Source organism: Alosa sapidissima, chromosome 1 (genome assembly GCF_018492685.1).
Source record: "Alosa sapidissima isolate fAloSap1 chromosome 1, fAloSap1.pri, whole genome shotgun sequence".
Lineage (NCBI taxonomy): Eukaryota > Metazoa > Chordata > Actinopteri > Clupeiformes > Clupeidae > Alosa > Alosa sapidissima.
The window spans coordinates 24893314-24913839 of record NC_055957.1 but is presented as its reverse complement, the minus strand read 5'-3'; the positions used below and the strand labels follow the sequence as shown (position 1 = coordinate 24913839).

The 20526-nt window shown below is 43.1% G+C and overlaps 2 protein-coding genes across 8 annotated transcripts in view; both read right to left on the bottom strand.

Moving 5' to 3' along the window:
* rbm47 (RNA binding motif protein 47) overlaps positions 1-8441 on the bottom strand; it is a 20370-nt gene extending 11929 nt beyond the window's left edge. Inside the window, exons 1-3 of one of the 7 annotated variants that reach the window (XM_042092457.1) lie at positions 8005-8441; positions 7463-7730; positions 816-953 (exon numbers count right to left, since the gene is read on the bottom strand). In XM_042092457.1, the coding sequence (XP_041948391.1) occupies positions 816-846 (31 nt within the window). In that variant the 5' untranslated portion in view covers positions 847-953; positions 7463-7730; positions 8005-8441. Of the gene's footprint in view, positions 1-811; positions 954-7462; positions 7731-8004 lie in introns of all 7 variants that reach the window. The other 6 variants (XM_042092439.1, XM_042092449.1, XM_042092467.1 and 3 more) reach the window with 6 other exon arrangements.
* Positions 8442-12025: 3584 nt separating this feature from the next.
* Positions 12026-20137, bottom strand: si:ch73-71d17.2 (RPA-related protein RADX). The gene is made up of 15 exons (XM_042110051.1): positions 19558-20137; positions 19027-19178; positions 18669-18840; positions 18240-18342; positions 18015-18106; positions 17719-17835; positions 17496-17591; positions 17162-17335; positions 14969-15087; positions 14448-14536; positions 14239-14295; positions 14098-14141; positions 13544-13852; positions 12933-13085; positions 12026-12391 (listed from the first exon to the last, which is right to left on the bottom strand). The coding sequence occupies exons 1-15, from the start codon at positions 20135-20137 to the stop codon at positions 12267-12269; spliced, it is 2382 nt and encodes a 793-aa protein (XP_041965985.1). The 3' UTR covers positions 12026-12266.
* Positions 20138-20526: the final 389 nt, after the last annotated feature.

The window sequence follows — 20526 nt, the reverse complement described above, 5'->3', positions numbered from 1 at the left end:
GGAAGTATTTAGAAACAATTGTTAGATCTCTGTTCATGAAGGTCACACAAGGTCAGCTGTTCATTCATTCTTTCCCCTTTTGTGACTCTCTCTCTCTCTCTCTCTCTGTGTGTGTGTATGTGTGAGTGTGTGTGAGTGTATGAGTGTGCATGTATCTGCTCATATTAAATTGTGCATCATCCAGGATGTGATTGTAAGATCTATTTTAATTGTTTGTCTTAATGTAAGTGCATGGGCCTGTGTTCCCTTGTTGACTTCATAACACAGATGAATCCCATCACCAGATGTGTATAATAGATAACGTGTATGCACTAAGAGATGCATAGAACCATATATTAGAAATATACATCATCAAAATACATGCACAGGGAGTTGTAGTGGATGTCACATTCGGATTCAAATGCCCAAGGAGACTTGGGATCAAATCCGACCTGCGGTCATTTCCCAATACCCCCTCATCTCACTCGCCCACTTGCTTCCTGTCTCTTTTCACTGTTCTATCTGAATAAAGGGACAAAGCCCCAAGATATACTTCTGAAATAAATAAATACATAGAAATGGATATCACCCACACTGTACATGGTGATAAACCATATAAATACATAACACACACTCTATACATGCTTACACTCCAAATGTACAAACACAGAGTCCAACAGAGACACATACACACACATTCAAAGCCCAAATTCTCAAGCCATTCTGAACTCCTAATCTCTGAGCAAATGGTACGCACTAGTACTAAATTAAAATACTGCAAAACACACACGGACACAGAGATTCTCAAAGTAGCAAAGTAAAGTTGCCATACCTGCCTCCTTCTGTGATGTGCTGTGACTGACACATACACACACACTCTCGCGTTCTCTCTCTCTCGGCCCCCTTCCTTTTCTCTTCTCCCTTCTCAACCCTGCTCAGCTTCTACACTCACTGTCTTCACCTGGGCAGTCAAGCTGAAACAGACAGACACACACACACACACACACACACACACACACACACACATTCACACACATACACCTGAGCACAGGCGGGATCTGAAGGAGTCACATGTTTGCGTAGAGAGGAGGGGCTGAAGAATAGAGGGGTCTCTCTCTCTTTCTTTCAAGAGCAAAGTTCTAGGGTGTGACTGTAAGTTGTTTAAGAGACAGAATGAGTGACAGTTTTTTAGGTCTGAGTATATGTTGCTTCCGTGTGTGTGTGTGTTTTTGTTCAAGGCCTCAAAAATCTGAACTTGTTCCTTGGTTCTAATCTCTGATTCTACGGACTGGTTTCCATTACCATTTTGTGGCTATAATCAATCAATCTCCGCTTGTTTTGTCCTGATGAGATCACAAGTCTCATGAACACCTCCGCCTAAAAGGGGCGTGAGTATATGTTTGTCAAAGTATTCTTCTGTTAATCATGGTAATTGAATGAGGGAGAATTTTGAGTTCAGGGAATAAATGTTTGGTTGGCCATACCAGGCACACATCAGCAGACACACGCACACACACATGCACACACACGCACAAACACACCAATGCTACAAAAGCAGTTGTGATAAAGTGCATTCCACACATATCTCTTTTTAAAGGAAAACATTTTCACTCCCACTGCATGAAAGCACTATGCAATGTCTCAGTCACGGTTGCTCGACCACTTCCTTGAAAGTCTCAGAAATGTCTTTCACTGATTCATCATTAGTGAGCATATGTCAAAAACAAGGGCAAGCCTTACACTTCCTTGTTCACCATTAACAGTTCAACTGAATGTTAGCGATGAACAAGGCAGGCACGGGGCCCAAGCGCTGCAAGCAGTGGTTCTAAGGAGCATGTGGGCCAGAGGACACTGGAGCTGAGTTAATAGCTAATGGCCGTACGTGAAGGTCCAAAGTGCCCATCTCAACTGTGGAGGATATTCTAAAGGAGAGGAAAAAGCTTTGGGTTTTTATTTAACACAATTTTGTTTTGTAACACACTGAATGTAGTGAGTTTAATTGCTAAGTGGTTTGCGATTTTATCCTATAAACTGGTAAAGACTTTATTCACAAAAGAAAAAAAACCCTCAAAAACTCCTCAAAACATGTTCAATCGAGAAATTCAACCTGTAAACCTTGCAATTGGAACTTTTCATGGCCATATATTCCCTAACAAATATTGTTTTGGAGAAGGACATTGGTACCGAGCTAGACTCCAGAGGAGAGAAGCTTTTTGGTTTTATGTGTTCATGATTTTCATGACCTGAGGGGACATTGGCTTGCCCTTTAGAACACATTAAAAAATGTGAAGGCATTGACATGAATTGACTGAAATTTCTGTGGGGCCATATGCATTTACAAAAAGTGTAAACATTTGTCAGATCCATAATACAGGGCATAATTAAACTAGCTTTGTATTTCTGTCTCTATGTGTGGAAGAAGCAGACTGTGTTTGTGTGTAATGTTCTTATGCTGTGTGTGTGTGTCATAAAAGTCCCGCTTATGAGAGCCATAAAGCTTTGAGCATTGGGGGTAAGCCATAAACAGGGCTTGTGCGGTGCCAAGGGTATGTAGCTATATTTATGTAAAACAACACTGTTGTGTAAAACAACTTATCAAAGAGTACAAAGTCTGCTGAGGCGTATTATATGCAACTTTCCAAGAGGGGTGAAAGGAGAGATAGAGGGAGGGCTGGAAAAAGGAGAAGAAAAACATGTTTTAGAATTTAAATCAAAATGCATTTTTATTTCCCACACCAAGTGACTACAGGTGCAGTATACATGTGTGGTGTGTCAACTATGTTAACTACAGTGACACCTAGTGGTGTGACAGCCAATAGCATGTTTATGGTGGTGTGTTGGCTGATTGCTCTGGCAAAGTGATAATGAACAAGACCATGAATCATTGGGAACGTGAGTGTGAATGACTGTAGGGAGGGCTGTCTCTCTAATGACTTTATAAGCGATGTAAAATAATGTCAGAGCATTGGAAGTTACTCATCTACTTTTGTGACATACAGGAAAGTTTAACCTTGAGGCCGAATTCCATATTTAGGCCCTCATCATCCCCCTTCGTCCACAATGCTTTTTAAGCCGTTCCAAACATAAAACCGTTAAAGGTGCCATGTGTAATGTCCGCCAAAAAATCAATTCATACTCCACATTCCATAAAAGATGGGGGCAGTATACCTCCAGAAAGTGAGTTGGTCTACCCTAGAGTAACAACCGAGAAACGTGTATTGCAGTTTGGCTGGCGGTTATGTTGCCCGCATACCGCCTCCCATGGCCGAAACTGGTATTATCAAACCTGTCAGGCTGTGGCTAGTAATTTAGCATGCTAATTCAGGTTGATATCTCTGCAGCACTATACCTTGTCATTTTTTTAATGACATCATCACCCTTATTTCTTCTCATTCTCTTGATGTGTGTAGCTCATTTTTTGGATATTTTTACCTCAATTCTTACACATGGCACCTTTAAAGAATTGGTTGTAAATACATCCAGATAAATAGGACAAGCTCTGTCTCAAACACACACACACACACACACACACACACACACACACACACACACACACACACACACACACACACACACACACTACAAAGTAGCTGCTTGTCAGGAACAGCACAATCCACAAGCAGATTATAGATTGTGTGAGCAAAGTAATACACCAAAGAATTTATCCGAGTTTTACTACACTATGAGCATACGAAAGCGCACACAATCGCTTGTTCACACACACACACACACACACACACACACACACACACACACACACACACACACACACACACACAATGCTGTTATCACAGCCCACAGGACCAACAAATGATCCATTGTGTGCAGGTATGCAGAGGGAATCTCTATATACCCCCCACTCTCTCTCTCTCTCTCTCTCTCTCTCTCTTCTCTCTCTATCTATCCCTTCCTCTGTCCTCTACTCATGGATGCAGTTGGCAGTTAATAATATTGGATATCATACATCGCTACGAAGGAAACGAAGGCCAGAGCCCTGGTGTCTGTAACAGAAGTCTTCTAAATCATAAGGACTGGACTGGGGGATACTGGATACAGGTCTGCTGATAACAGTGCTTTTATCTTGCATGTTGCTGTTACAGATCATTGTTTTGCATTGATTGTATAAATAATGATGCTACTAGACTGAGGGACAATTACGTTTGTCACTTAAGGTAGTTCTGCATCCTCTGCTTAAAAAGCTCCAGTGTGTCCAAGATAAGGGAATGGGGGCAGGAGAGAGAGAGAGAAAGAGAGAGAGAGAGAGAGACAGAGAGAGAGAGCGAGAGAGAGAGAAAGAGAGAGAGATAGATGGAGGGACTGGGGAATGAGGTGGTGTAACTGTATTAAGGCCCAACATTGGGTGACTGGGTTCAATCCAGAAAGAATTATGTCGGCAAAAACGGTGTGTGTGTGTGTGTGTGTGTGTGTCTTAAGCTATACTGACACACAGTGGGGTGTCTAAAAATGGGCCTCAGCAACTTGGGTCTCAGCAAATCCCGCCTTCCATCCGTCAGTCTTCATAAAATGAAAATGACTACTCTCTCAGCCACACATACGCACACACAAATATGCAATGCCAGTGAAAAACACTTGCTAAAACTAACACTAACACTAATGTAGCAATCGCTTGAAATAGGATTGCGGATAAAAGAGCATCTTATCAGCAAGTTATTATATAGTAGCTCGAAATGGTTGTTGCCTTTGATATCTCATTAAACACAGTTCCGCCAGACCCTACCACCTCTCTTGGCCTAAACACTTCAATGGTGCAAACAAGGACATACATCCTTTATAGAATTGTTGGAAATTAAGTGATACATTTTCTTTCAAAGGAATACTTTCTGATAAAACATTTGTCCAGTTTGCTTGGGATGATGATCTTTTGAACTCACCCGTTGTTTAACTCAGGAGTGATTTTTATGAATGTGTAATCGGGACTTTTATCAGCTGGGTCTATTTCTTTGTCAATACTCACTGCTAACAGACTTTCTCTCTGTCTGCATACATGTGTGTCTTAGTCACCATGTATAAAAACACTAGTGTCTAAAGCAGTTTTATTAAACCTATTTGTGGCTGCAAAATAAAAAAAAGAGAGCTTGGGATAAAATGGAGGAAGTCGCAAATGAACATGCATGTCTGATGTTTTGTATGCTCAACAATTTGAAGTATACATAGACCAAATATTTTAGAGGGAATGGAAAATAAAAATGTTTATCTGCACAAAACCTACACACGTCACATACTCAAACACACACATTTAAGACAAACAGTGCAATGAACGAGGTCAGCCGTGGCTATCTACAGAAACTCAGACTCAATACACCAGTCAGCAAACCAAACCTAACTCACAGTCTGCCTTTCTCTCTCTCTCTCTCTCTCTCTCTCTCTCATACACTCCTCCTCTCCCTCTCATCTGTATATGATGTGCAAGATCTTAACAACTGTGTATTCTTTTGTGCTTTTTATCTGCATGGCTATTCACAACAGTGCGCTCTCAGGCAGAGCCTATTGTCAGGAAAAAATATGTTGCTCTAACCACACAAACCAATAAATCTGTGTATGTGGGATTCCAGAAGCAGGAAGTTGAGCGGGGCAGCGTGACTGAGCCCTGTTGAGTGACACAGCTCAGATCACATGACCTGTCATATGACTCTTAGAGTCTGAGCTGACCTCAAGATCTCTCCCTCTGAGTTTAAATAAAACTCACAAGTGGAACAGGTTTTACACTTAAGTGTCTATGGAGGTTAGGTGTAATCACACACACACACACACACACACAGGACATGGACACACGGAGACACACACACACACACACACACACACACACACACACATAAACACAGGACATGGACACGCGGACACACACGGACACACACACACACACACACACACACACATTACTAAGAAGTGATAAGTATCAGTGGGACAGAGGCAACCAATCACAGTGTCCTTGTCTGTGCCCTGATACTCTAACTATTATCCCCAAACAAAACGAGTGAGAGAAAGAGGGGGAGAAGGGAGAGACAGAGATGGCGACTGAGAAGCAGAATGAGATTGATAGCTCAACCCATTCAGAACTGAGATATGGGGGAAACTTACAAAGTGGAATACACTGATTAAGATTTGTAGAAACCTCTTTCTCTCTCTCTCTCTCTCTCTCTCTCACACACACACACACACACACACAGAGAGAGAGAGAGAGAGAGAGAGAGAGAGAGAGAGAGAGAGAGAGAGAGAGAGAGAGAGAGAGAGAGAGAGAGAGAGAGAGAGAGAGAGAGATGGCTTATCTGGTCTCCTTGACACCCCCACTGGGAGCATTATTTACAGTAACTACAGTGATGTTTCTTCCAGTCATCTGATCATTTGTGCACATGCACACACACACACACACACACACACACACACACACACACACACACACACACACACACTTTTTCAGGTGCTCTTCCCCTCTCCAATTTTCTGTACTTTCATACAACCTGAATAAAGTAAATCCCATAAACTGCTCCTGTTCTATCTCTCTGTGTGTGAGTGTGTGTGTCTGTGTGTGTGTGTGTAAAGATAGTGCTATCAAGTCCAGGTCCATCATGGCTCAGTGGACGTGAACCTGTGTGGCAGCCTGTGTGAAGGAGTGGTATGCATCAGACTGGTGACAGATCTCCAATCTGGACAGGTGCCAGCGAGGCGGTCGTAGTGCTTGAAGGGTGGTACTCTGAGAGTGACCTTGACCCAGCGCAGGTCCAGCAGTGACCCCTCAGCCTAGCGGAGACAACACAAGGGAGTACAGAGGAGTGGCACACTGTATCCTGCTACAGCCTGCCTCCAGCTCAGCCTCATTCTCTCTCTCTTCCTCGCTCTCTCTCTCGCTCTCTCTCTCTGTGTGAGTCCCGAAACCCGATTCTTCAATACACAGCACGCGCGCACACACGCACGCACACACGCACACACGTACACACACACACACACACACACACACACACACACACACACACTACAGCTCACCCTCTGTGTGCAGTTACACAACACAGACTGCAGAAACATGGGCTGACTTTACACCCAGTTTTCACAACTAGAAACGGACAGTTAGAGACAGAGGGGTGGGAGGAGGAGGAGGAGGAGGAGGGGGGGGGCAGAGAGATGGGGGGGGGCTGTGTTCCTCACATGGACTCCAGGAAAAGGTCAAAGAAGGAAAGACTGAAAAGGCAAATGTGTGTGTGTGTTTCTTTTTCCCTACCTTTTCTCTCTCTCTCTCTCTCTCTCTGTACATGTGGAGGTGTGAGTCTGTGCATGTGTGTACGTGATTAACTGTGGTCACAGGATTGTGAAACACCAAATGCAAGAGAGGCAACTACAGGGGAATATGAATATAAAAAGAACAAGATTCCAAAGAGAGAGAAAGAGAGAGAAAGAGAGAGAAACAGAAACACATACCAAGCAGACTCTGAGATGGAGACTTTGGTCGACATGAACAGGTTGCTCTTACCTGTGAAGCTGAGTCAAAGTCCTGATACCCCTGGTGATCAAACTGAGGAGGACAAACATCCAAACAGGGTCATTCTTCAGACCCCCCTCGACTGCCGCGTCTGCTTGTCTCTCGTGTACTGGATTCCCAGTGTGGGGTTCGGGGGTCTTCTCTCAACTGAGCTCTTCCCTGCCGTGGCAGCAAGAGTCTTCTTCTCCTCTGCAGTTTCTCTTCTTTTTTTCTTTTGGTTTCTGTTGTTCTCTCTTTCAGTTCCCTGCTGTTGCTTCTCCTTCAGATGGAGGGAGGGGAAACAAGGGATCCCAGAAAGAGGTTGAAGGAGAGAGAGAGGGGGGGGGGAGAAGGAGGGAGGGAGGGCAAGAGTAATTAGTGCTTGCTGGGGTTCAGTACCTGCCTCTTGCTGACATAAGCCGCACATTCCACAGGAAAAAATGAAAGAAAGAACTCCAACAGTACCGGCACACACAAAAAGAATGGACTAATATTCACACACACACACATACAAACACACTCACACACTTATTTAAAAGTGAAAAAACTCCTACCTTACAGATATACAGTAGACAGTAGTGGGTAGTCAAAATATCCACTGAGGTAGAAAAAGTATGTGTGCCAGAGGGAAAGACTTCTCCGAATCAACCTCTGCAGAAGGAAATGTTTAGTGTAATTTCTCACTGACTGGGCTGGTCTGTGAACCTGTTCTCTTTGTGTGAGTATGTGTGTGTGTGTGTTCCCTGCCCTGAAACTCACCAAACCAGAATGCAGCCTCCCTTCCCATCGTTCTGAGTGGAAATGCTATCCTCCCTGACGTGCTCCCTCCCTCTTTCTCTCTCTCTTTCATTCTCTCACTCTCTCTCTCCCTCTGTGGATCAGAGCCAGGTTGGCATTCCGTTCCTTATTCCTTAGGAGTACACCTTTAAAAAACCTGTCTTCATCCTCACATTTCACCTGTAGTGATTCATCTCAACACTCTTAATTGGACCTAAAGGCAAAAACTACAAAACTAAAGCAAAATAATCTCTCTCTCTCTCTCTCTCTCACACACACACACACACAATTAGTACTGGCTAAAGTTGTTAATGTCAAACTTGACTTATGGCTGATGGAAGTGTTGACTATGTAAACATAGACATGAATGAAGTTGTGTATGGTGTGAAAGTGTCCAGGGTGCACTTCCCATTTGACTCTTCTGAGAGGTGTCATATGAGATGGGTGAGGGGCGGGAGGCAGTGGCCAAAGGAGGAGAGACTTCCTGTTCCCCATTTAGTAAGGCAAGCTGAAAGGGACACAATTGACATATATCCACTAATTTGGCAGTGATCACTCTCCAGCACTCAACACTCTTAAACATTGTGTGTAGAATAATAATACTACAGTATATATACATATACGTATATATATATATGTAAGCTTTTACAAACTTTCTTAAAATAATAATATTATCTGTTACTAGCAAAAAAAACACTCAATAATGCTTCATTGTCTCAATAATACACTATGTTTATGTTAGCACATTAATTAGTGTTGTCTATACCAGCATGTAGTTAGTTTATTGACTGTAATCTAAATATATCAGTCCCATTTGTTCTGTATACAAACGCATGTTCTGAAGTAATGTACAACAGATGTCATAACATGTAAAGAATTTCAACATAATGTAAAAGTATACAGACAACACTGGGTGTAGGCTACAGGTTGTGGTCATGTTCATATTTGGCCAGGTTGCCTGTTTGTAAGTTGCCTACTGGAAGTGATAACTCTAAGTGACCACTCAGAATTATTCAGATAACCCATCATATTGACCTACAGACTTCAGTAAGTGTTGATAACCAAAGGTCTTCCTGGTATTCAGTTGTATTAATTAAAAATAAAAAAAGCAAAATTAATGTATTAATTTTCTCTGGAAATGTTCATGGGAGTTTAACCTCACATGGTATTTTCAGACCCACCCCCACCCAACCAAACACACAAACTGGAAATAAAACAGCGGGCTTTTAAAAACAAAAACAAAGCAGTTGAACCTCTCTAAATGATCCGGAACACCGCCTACAAACAAACCACCCACTTATCTCACCTTTCATTGGGAAAGAGAGAATGGATCCCTCAGTATTGTTAACAATAAGCTCAGGTTCATCCTCCAGCCAGAAAACAGTCTGTCAATTTTGGTTTGGGACTGGAAAAAATAATGAGATTCCTTTTGCCCTCTATAATGTGTGGCATGCCACAAGTAAGGTGAAGGTAATTCACCAATAGTATCACTTTAACACTACTTTCCTAAAATAGAATACACAATTCATTAATAGATGAAGTAATTAGTTAATTTCTTTAATGACCCCTATTCTGAATTTATTAACCTCCCAGCATGGAAATCCATGGCACAGCACTGCTGCTTTAACCACATTTACTGAGTCCCCTTACTTGAACGTCCATGTGAGTATTAGCTGCTGTAGTATTAGAGGAATACTGCAACCTTGTTAAATTGAAAGTCAGTCTTTTAGTACTACCCTTTGTGAGTGGTCTTGGTGTGCCATTGTACATATCTGATGAGGAGTGAGTAGCAAACTTGGAGAAGAGGTGAAAAATGAAAGACTGTGTACAGGGAGAAGAGAAAGGCGGAGGTGAGAGGTGGAGAGACGGGGGAGGGGGGGGGGGGGGGCGCCTAATGAGCTCTTTGGTTCCTGCGGATTTGAGGGATCTGACCGTTAGAATGTTAATCTGCCCAAATCAGAGAAGTAGGAGACACAGAGCAAGAGGGGAATATGGAGAGAGGGGGCTGTTGTTCCCATACACTTGCTGTTCTTGGTACCAGCTATCCTGTCAACATCATACATATGACCTCTACCCTCCCTCACCACACTTTACACGGGCCACAGACTTTAACAAGTTTCTCTTATTTAAACAGTAACAGTACACACAGACACTCATGACACACACACACTTGTCCTTGTGAATGTGTAAACATGTCCCCAGAGTGCACCAAAGTCAGACAATGGTTGTGTTATCAGCGTGTTGCGCATGTGCCTGCGAGAGTGTGTGTGTTGAATGACTTCCTGATGAGTGAAAAGCTGCAGTTCCTCACACTGGTCAACCAACCAGCCCAGCCACACACACATGGACACACTCTTCCCAGCAGTGAGGGAGTCATATGGCGAACTGAAACAGTGTGACAGACTTGTTAGAGCAAAAAAGCTACCTCAAGTGTCAAGGCCAGACTAGAACAGATTGAACAGATCGAAATCACGCTGGGCACAAGTCTCACAACTGCCAGAAAAAAGGCCAGGAGTTAGTGAGCCTGTAAGAGTGTGTGTGTGTGTGTGTGGTCACTACCAACTGCCTCTAGTGTGATGTTGAGCCTCTGGTTCATTAGAGGGGCTTAATGGGGACTGTGGAAATGGGGACACGTGTATGCATTGCTTCTCTGTGTGAGAGGGAGTGTTTCCCATTCCCCGGTGTGTGTGCGTGGCTGGTTGGTGGGTGTGCTTGTATGCACTCTCCCCCAAAAACTGCTCTCTGTGTCTGCATATGTGTCTGTGTGTTTAATGAACAATCACATATTCTTCCACAGCAGCAGAGATTAGAGGTTTATTACAAAAATTCCACATGAGCTTATGGCGTCAAGAACTGCGCACACAGACGCACACACACACGTCTCAACTAATGTCTGAGATAAGCCACTTAACCTTGATGTTAAAACTGTGTATGCTAATATGAACACACTGGTGTCATTGAGAACAACACCCAGACTAGTCACATAAGTCAGAAACAAATGACCACTTTCCTTGACCACTCAGGGAATGGTGTCCACATTTCAGCAATACCTTCTCAAAAGTGGGGGTCATTTGTTTGGTATAGAGTATAGTTTGGTATTGATAAAAGTCTGCTACTGCCAGTACGATCATGGCATTTGGTTCTGTGCATTGGCCAATCTAACTAAAGACAAATGCAGTTTTCCCTAGTGTCCACTGTTTATATCTGATATAAGAAACAGCATGTAGAAAGTGATTGAGGATAATCTCATTAAAATATGGACCCTTTCAAGAGAGTTCCATTATCAGCATCATAGTTGGCCCCACAAGACTTCCTTTTTAACATTCCATATGTTATCTTAATGCAGAGGAAGTAGATTGGGGCCCAAATAGAACGTTCAAGCATTGTTTTTGTTTTTATTGTTGAAAGGGTCCATAGAATAAATGTAGAATACCCAACAAGCTCAAAGACAAAACCAAACAAATATGCTAAACACTCTGACTGTGTGCTCATGCATAACCTGCCTGGCCTTTGCTAACAGATCAGTTGAGTTTGAGTTGAAGTATAAGATAACCAAGGGCGCCCTCTTGTGGCTTTAAGGTAAAAACAAAAACACTGTCAGTTACCAGACTAGACTAACCCTTATGTGTCAATTCACACAATTATGTCCAATTATTATCACACATTTATGTCCACATTTTCACATTTTTTCCCACAAAAAACCTTAAAACATTTTAAATGTATCAGCTGCGTCTTGATACAGCTAAAATATATCACATAGTATAACTAAAAAAAAAAATAACATTACTTTACAAAATAGAGCTTCAACGTAAGCAGATTTATTTTGCACATACATCAAAATTCATAAGGTAGTAGGATCAACACTGTAAATACAGCAATTAAAATGTGAATCAAAAATATTTACATTTACTTACATAATTATTTACATCAAACAAGTAAAGTGCATCTGGCTTCCCTCAGTACATTCTTAATGTGTGAGTGATGGCACATCTTGCATACATACGTGTAAATGTATGTAAGTCTTTCATATACTCATGACTTAGCTCTGCAAAGGAAAGGCCCGACTCAGAACCAGCTCCAGTCTGTTTCTGCCCAGCGGACAAGCCTCCAGCACACACACCAACTTCTGATTGACCAGCTGAGTTTTAATGGCCATCAGGTCCGCTAGAGGAGGAACAGTACATGAACATCACCAACACAGTTACACTGGTCTAAATCTCAGTCATGCTCTCCCACACCATTACAAACAAATTACACTGGGCTAAATCTCAGTCATGCTCTCCCACGCCATCACCAACACAGTTACACTGGGCTAAATCTCACAGTAATGCTCTTCCACGCCTTTCACTTTTAACAGCTGACTGGTCCTCAGTTTCCCATACTAACTCTAGCATCTCTTATGTCAGTGCTCACTTGGGGCAGCCGTGGCCCACTGGTTAGCACTCTGGACTTGTAACCGGAGGGTTGCCGGTTCGACCAGTGGGCCGCGGCTGAAGTGCCCTTGAGCAAGGCACTTAACCCCTCACTGCTCCCCGAGCACGGCCATTGAAGCAGGCAGCTCACTGCGCCGGGATTAGTGTGTGCTTCACCTCACTGTGTGTTCACTGTGTGCTGTTTGTGTTTCACTAATTCACCGTTTGGGTTAAATGCAGAGACCAAATTTCCCACACGGGATCAAAAAAAGTATATATACTTATACTTATACCTGGGCTAGGGGGTGGGACGTGTGGTGAGAAGCCACCATGTGATAGGATGCTCTCCCAGCTGTTGGCATGACGGTGGGGGAGTGGCCTCCAGTGATTGGACTCCAGGGAAGCAGGAAGGAACAGGGCATTCACTACAACCCCGTCAGAGAGAGCTACACACACACACACACACACACACACACACACACACACACAACAAACTTTCAGAGTTCTGATTTCTACACAGGGTTGTCTGAGCACTTCTAATTACAACAGAGCGACAACAATTATTTTAGCTTGCATCTTTAATGAAACAGAAGACTAATCCATCCAGTGAAGTTGTCTCTTAAAAGTTGCAATCTGTGATTTCAGCTCAATAAAAGTTTTTGTCAAATACAGTGAATCGACCCTAATGGTCTTCTATCTGTCTGTTCAGTGTGTGTGTGTTCAATAAAGCTTCAGAGTTCGTGCAGTCCTGGCTCTAAACAAACATAGTGGCTTGGATGAAGCCATAAACAAATTCAGCGAATCAACACGTTGAAGGGTGGGTACAATCTGATTGGCTGCTGGGCATAAATATCAACAATATATCAAAAATGGCAAACTCAGCCCTTCAAGGTTTCTGGAATACCTCGCAGCTGCAGTGTGTAGTGGCCTTTGTAGAAGGGAGCAGGGCTGAAGGACTCAAGCTCCGCAAACGGGAGGAGCTTCTGGAAGCTGTTAGGCTGAAGGCCTGTGGCACTGGCCTGGACGTGTCGCCGCCGGTAACAGAAGGTGCGTGGGATAGTTTCCATGGCAGCTCGAGAGAGGCTGAAGGAGCAGGCTGGGCTGGTATCCGCGGTGACGAAACTGTTACTATCGTCGTCGTCATTACCAGCATCATCTACATTTTTTTCATCTCCTATGAGAAACTCCATCGCACTATCGAATAGAGACAACCCTTTGGGGGAAAACGAGAGAGAGAGAGAGAGAGAGAGAGAGAGAGAGAGAGAGAGAGAGAGAGAGAGAGAGAGAGAGAGAGAATGGAAAATTAAAGGCTCCATATGTTGTTTATATCAGGTACACGTTTTATATCTAACTACAATTTGAAATTGGGGGATAGGCAGACACGGTAACACAGCAAGGCTCTGCTATACAAACATCAATCATCCACTGATCCCAAACCTGTTAAACAAGACCACTCACCACTGTCAGAGATCTCCTCGGAGTCAGATGAAGGTAAAATCAGTCTGAAGACGACACGTTAGAGGAAATGTTAGACACACACACTCGTACATACATAGTAGATCAGATTCTGTGCAACATGTGGACTAATACCACACACACCTCTTCCTAGGAGTTCCAGCTGTGATGGGGTTTGGCCTTTTCTGCCCTCTAGGTGACCTACATATCAAAAACAAATATTAGCACATCAACAACGCATCTAATTAACATTAGCAATTAAATTCATTTTCTTTACACAAATGCCAAGGCACAATTCAGAAAAAGTTAAATATTCACACCCAGTTGTTCCAAACATACACCCAAACACACACCGTTTCACTGGCTGTGGCTCTACTGGTAAGCCTGGGCTTGTAGGAGTGGTCAAATGAGGAGACGACAGGACACTGGTCTGTCCATCATCCTGATGGAGAAAGAGAGGGGAAGGCTTGAAGTGAGGATGGATCAAGGAAGATTTCAAGGTCACCGACGACATGCAAATAAATAAATACTGTGCTTGACAGTGACATACTGTACATTCTGCTATCACAAAAGGCAAAAAGAAAAAGAAATGTCAGAACTAATGTCCCTAAAATGTGCCTCTAGCAGATCTGGTTAGATGTTTAGTTTTCGTCACTTACTCCATTTAGTACTTTCAAGTAATTATGCATCCCATTCTAGCACACACAAGGCATTTGCAGTTAATTAATGATCAAGGCAGTGAGACCAGCCGAACCAGGCGAAACACACCACTGATATAAGGAATCAGGAATATCTTGACAGTCCCATCTGCTTCACGAGCCTCTGTGTGACTGAGTAGTGTATGCTGTTCTTCCTTCTCTCTCCCTGACCGTACCTGATGATGGTACTCCACAGCACTAATGGTGCACTGGACACAGAAGCGCTGAGACTCCCTGTACTGAAGGTTCTCACACAGCCCTTTCAGCTCTTGTCCACTGATCAGCCCAGGTTGTGCTGCAAACACACAGAAACACACATGTGGCAAGTGGAGAACAGCATTCTAAGCTGTGCTTTAGTTTGGGAACCCAATTTGTGTGCTTTATGGTTTAGTTCATCTGTGTGCTTTATGTATGGTATGGTATGTTTTATTCATTCATTTGTGTGGTTTATACTTTTAATTCATTATATTTTGTATGGTGTGGAGTGATGGCATTTGGCCTTATGTGATTGAGCACTGCATGTTGAGGATGCGCTGTGGACATTTCTATATCTGCCACTTTACAATTAGGGCTCCACGTAATCCCAGACAGCTGTGAGTACCTGGGGCACAACCCCCTTCGCCCAGTGTTGGCGGTGTGTGGGGCTTGCGTTTGTTCCAGTTTAATTAAAAGACAGGTGCAACTGAGGAACAGGCAGAATGCGAAATGGACTGAGAGGGCACGGACGCAGGGGAGTGCGCAGCAGCAGAAACCGGGAGAAAGCGGACTTGTTAGAGGAGAATTTGTGTGGACTGTGGTGGTGTCTGCTCTGAGGGGCTTGCCGGTGGACAAGGCAGCGACAGAGCGCACATCGATGAGAGACACGAGTGGAACGAGATGGACGGGCCTATCTGAGCTAAGTCAAGGGACTTCGTCCTGCTCGCATGCATTTGTGTGAGTGAGACCTGAAACTCTGTGTTCGCGACTGAGGGCTTTCTTTCTCTCCTTTCACAGTGGTGCAGCCATTTAAAAGAGTCTGCGGAGCGGTTTAGGAGAGTACATTGGATGACTTCACTAGACCCACCGCCCATTGTCTCTGCTGCCGTAAGTAGGTGCACTCACACTGTCGGACCCAGACTTTGTCATTGTGAACTGTCGTGATTCAAAAGACTCTATTTATTGTTTGTTTGGACTCTATTTATAACTCTCGCCTCCCCTGCCCTCGTCACATTCCATCTACAATTTTGAGATTTTCTCATTTACTGATGAGGGTAATGAATTATGACTGAATGATGATTAAGTGCTGTATGCATTGTGTATTTTGAGCTAAATGACTGATCCTGTGATTTTATACTATTGCTGTTTTTTACTGCTTATTTATTATAGTGGCTGTGTATTTTATTAAACTTGTTAAACTGCTGAATCAGTAGTCTGCCTTTTCCGATCAGTGGAGAACTTTAATGCTGTGACATACACACACAAAAATGGTTTGTCTGTTCTATTCACCTTATTCCGCACGCAAACAGGGGGGGGCGCCATCTTTGCCTGCTTTGTGTCCGAAGTTCCCATTGAGCAGTATATCCATTGTAATACATTGATGACTGGCATCATAGGTTATGGGTCATCCTAAAGCTAGGAACTTTATTTAGGATTTTAGGACTTTTTTGTAATACACGTTTCCTATCTGAAGTTAGGAGAACACTGACTTAGGAGCGGCTGTTCTGTAATGACTTTCTAAACATAGTTGCCAAGGTTACCAAACAGATAAGATAGGATTTGCGAGTTTGGAGTTTCTGTAATACTCCCCACAGTAAGTGTTTGGTTTTAGCATTTTAGACAGTTAATAATCAGATAATGCATTGGGTTTACTATTGACATATGCAGCGGTGGCCTCTCAGCCCATCATCTACCCCCTCCATAGAGGTGATTAGCCTTGGGTGGCGAACTACAATATTGCCATCTGACCTCCTGATAGCATTTTTCGTTTCCTCCCAAGTTAACTCTCCCCTCCTCTTCCGCCGTGTTATCCCAATGAAGCTAACTAGCCCGGAAATAGCCGACCGGAAGATTGAACACAAGACGGAAGAAAATACATTTCTGAAATGGGCGTGGCGGAATAAGGTGAATAGTGTGCCAAACATCTGTGTGTGTGTCTAAGGTCTCCAAAGGTTTAAATGAGACACAAATCACCAGTTGTCTAACTCTAATAAGGCTAAAATAAAAAGAGACTACCAAAATACCAATGGCAAAACATTAATTAAGAGCTTATTGCTTATTTGTGTCCCCGCAAGAAATATAAACATTTTACTAGTAGACCACAAAATTGGGGAATAGATACTTACAGTTCATATCACTGATATGTGCATTGTGTATATGTGTTTATTTAATACCTTTTCGTTCCTCCATGAAGGTTTTGAGTGAAGCTGGAGGAGGTGGGTAAATGAAGCTTCCTCCAACCACAGACCGCTTCATTACATCACCTTCATCTGTCTGATCAAGCCACTGTAGGAACTGTCTGAATGGGTGAATCCCTTTATACGGTATTGTAAGAGGGCAGCCAGTTCCTGCAATGAGTCAAAACACTGCATGTATGTGGCCAATCAAGCTCTTTCACACATACACGCATACATGAAGGATAACAGTGAGATATGTCATTGTCAAAACATTTCCTGACATTTGGGACATGTTCAGGACATGTCTGTGTGGCAGTGTTCAGGTGGTTACCTGTACAGTACACCTGTGTGTACTGAGTGTTGGTCAGGTAGTAAAACTGTGATGATCCGCTCACCAACTGGAGTCTGGTGCAGACAAATACAGCCACTGAGAAAGAACCAGACGGCATTACCAGTAGCGCACTGTAAAACTCTGTTCCTTTATTATCACTACCCAGCATCAGAGGCATAACAGAAACACAGAACAGTTAAAGCATGCAGAGGGTTCCACTCACTAGGTTGGATCGTGCTGTGGACATCAGGCTGAGATGTAGAGTACAGCTTCACCATTACTGGATAATCACAGGACCCATCCTCCAACTGGATCCAGCGGAAATGGTCCATCTTACCCTCTGTCAGTACATTGAGCAGAAAAAAGGCAATACTGTAATTCTGTTATAGTGTGATGGTTACGGGAATGATAGGCCATGCTAATTGTAATTGTCAACCACTAGCATTATAGCTCTATTAGTATGCACACAGAATATTGTGATCAACATGTCAGCATCAATGTCAGAGTTTATAAGATTACCCTTGTTCTTGACGCACTCTGGCCTGCCAGTGAAGATAACCAGGCCCACCACGTCGCAGATGCTACCATGAGGACGACTCTGGAGGTCTGTCCTGGGAGATACCACAAATGGATAGAATCAATGAAAGCAGCATTTTGGACATGTTAAGGGTTAAAGCCGGCTTAACATGTTCACAGATATGTGTACATCTCTGTGTGTAGAACAGTGTGAGTGTGTACACATACCCCTTACAAAAGTCATGTGGTACATCTGGTAAATGCCACTCAGGAGAAACTGGTGACACTATGGAAATTATGGCACTTGGGTGAGAGGAGTTTAAACTGATCTCTGTGAGAGAGAGAGAGATGTAATGCCAGCTGTTAACGCATAACATGTTGAGTGAAATCGTATGATGAACTTTCTAGGTTAGTTTGTACATTTGATCTGCTCATATTCCTTTATTTTTGTTATAGAGCGGTAAGTTAAAACATGCATTACTTTCAAGGTATGTCAGACAGTATGATGCTCGCTCCAATTAAAGACAGTGTTATAAAGAATAAGGCTATTTGTTTTTCTATTGTTGAGCATTGTGAAATATAGGTCAGTGATGTGTATTTGTATGGCAGCCAGGCACGCTGGCCAGTGCCGAGCTGAAGAGAAGCCGACCACTGTACCAATGTCTGGCTCTGGGTTCTGGCCAATACGGTGGCTGAAACTCTCCCGCACTCGGAAGCGGCTCAGGCGGAGCACCATGCCCGGATGCAGCCGCCGGTACCACTCCATACACATGGTGTTCCACAGGACCACCGACACACTAGCTGACTCATCTGCCACCTGCAGCTCAGCCTAGGGGGGGGGGACAAGTGCACATCTCTTATACTAAAAGTATAATGCAAACTCAGAGGAAAGAATTGGCAATTGATGTAGATCTGTCATGACTATGCTAACTATCAACAAAACCTATAAAATATTGCTGTATAGTGTGTGTACAGGTGACGCTATACAGCGCACATGTAGGAAAAGACATCTTACCCTGTATGGACATAAACAGTTCTGCTCTGCTTTGCCGTAGTGTATCAGTCTAGACTTCTGCAGAATTCTCACACGGACATCACCACGGATTCGTGACCCATCGCTCAGAAAGCGCTGACGCACCTCCCGGAGTGAAACTGGAGCACGAGATGCTGAAAATACAATTGGGACATTATAAACAATAGTTCAATACCTGTGTAAAAAACCTATCTCAACACTATGTGTGTGAGGGGGGGCTGGAGAGAGATAAACGTTGCAATGCTATTAAAAAAGTTGTTGATTTGTTTTTGTGCTTACACTGTACCTACAGTCATGCTAATTAAACAACGTTAAATCAAATTGAACTGAATTATGCTAATCGTGGATGCATGGCTATTTGCCATATATTGTACTCCAAGTATTATCTATGTAAACCTCATGTTTAAATCTTCTTTGGCAATGCAAACATATGTTCATGCTAATAAAGCTCACTTGCATTGAAATTGAATTGAGAAAGAGAAATAAACCATCTACATTGATCTGTCTACCCACATGTACTCCGTTCATTCATGTCGTCAGGTGGACGGTCACGCCACATTTCTCCAGAAAAGTCGTAGTCATTCCAGAGTGGGAGATATGTGCTTCTCCGTGCTCGCAATGGGAGGGAACTGGGTTCTTCCCCAGCCCACCACGGGAGAGATTTTACATTAACTTCGGACAGCGCGAGCAGGGCAGCATCTTCTGACTGCTGGTCTAATTCCAGGTTTGTAACGAGAATATCTGTATTGCCTTTATCAGTATTTTGTTCCACCAAGAATTCCACATTTTTTAGAGTACTACCACAACGAAATAGTTTTTTTACAATTAGATGATTCAATCTTGGTTCGATTGAGACGCGAATCTTACAGTCTCCATCAGTCAAAGTGGCATCGTACAAGCTGTCTGAGGCGTGAATACTTCCCTGGAAAAATACCGCGAAATTGGCGTCCTTCATGTAACGATCTAATGAGAGGACATACAGAGGTTCTTGACATGTCCTGTTCTGCCCTGTGCCTACACGTGTAATGCTTAATTTTCTCAGAGTTCTCTGCAACGCACAGCTTGGCGGCTGTGCAGGTATAGAAGACGCCATTTTCAAACAATATTTCTTCAAATGTTTAGTATCTTTGGCTGAAGGCAAAAACGCTCGACATTGCCATCTACTGGGTTGGAAACACAGTGCAAAAATATCGACCTTTATGTTTTGATAGCATAATCTTAGAGATTGTTGTTGGGGTAGAGTGACATTCTTAGAGATTATGTCCTAGTCCCATACTTCAAATTTGCTTGATCATCTTGTCCAAGAACGTTTCAGTGTGTTCACTTATTTTAATCATGAATTCTTAATCTACAAGTGATGCATCAGTCTGCATCTGCACTTGTCACATAACCACATGTTTACAGTGGAAGTGCACACTTGTTAGTGCAGTGGCCCCCAAATCTTTTGTATCTAGCCTAATGGCCCACATGAAAATCTCAAAA

Bases quoted from the DNA above. Each gene is read 5' to 3' on its own strand.
- si:ch73-71d17.2 (XM_042110051.1), bottom strand. From the start codon at position 20,137: ATGGCGTCTTCTATACCTGCACAGCCGCCAAGCTGTGCGTTGCAGAGA. The intron at 14,142-14,238 runs GTGTGTGTGGTA...TGTCGTCTTCAG, and splicing joins GCTGGAACTCCTAGGAAGAG to ACTGATTTTACCTTCATCTG. The intron at 13,853-14,097 runs GTGAGTGGTCTT...TTTCCCCCAAAG, and splicing joins CGAGGAGATCTCTGACAGTG to GGTTGTCTCTATTCGATAGT.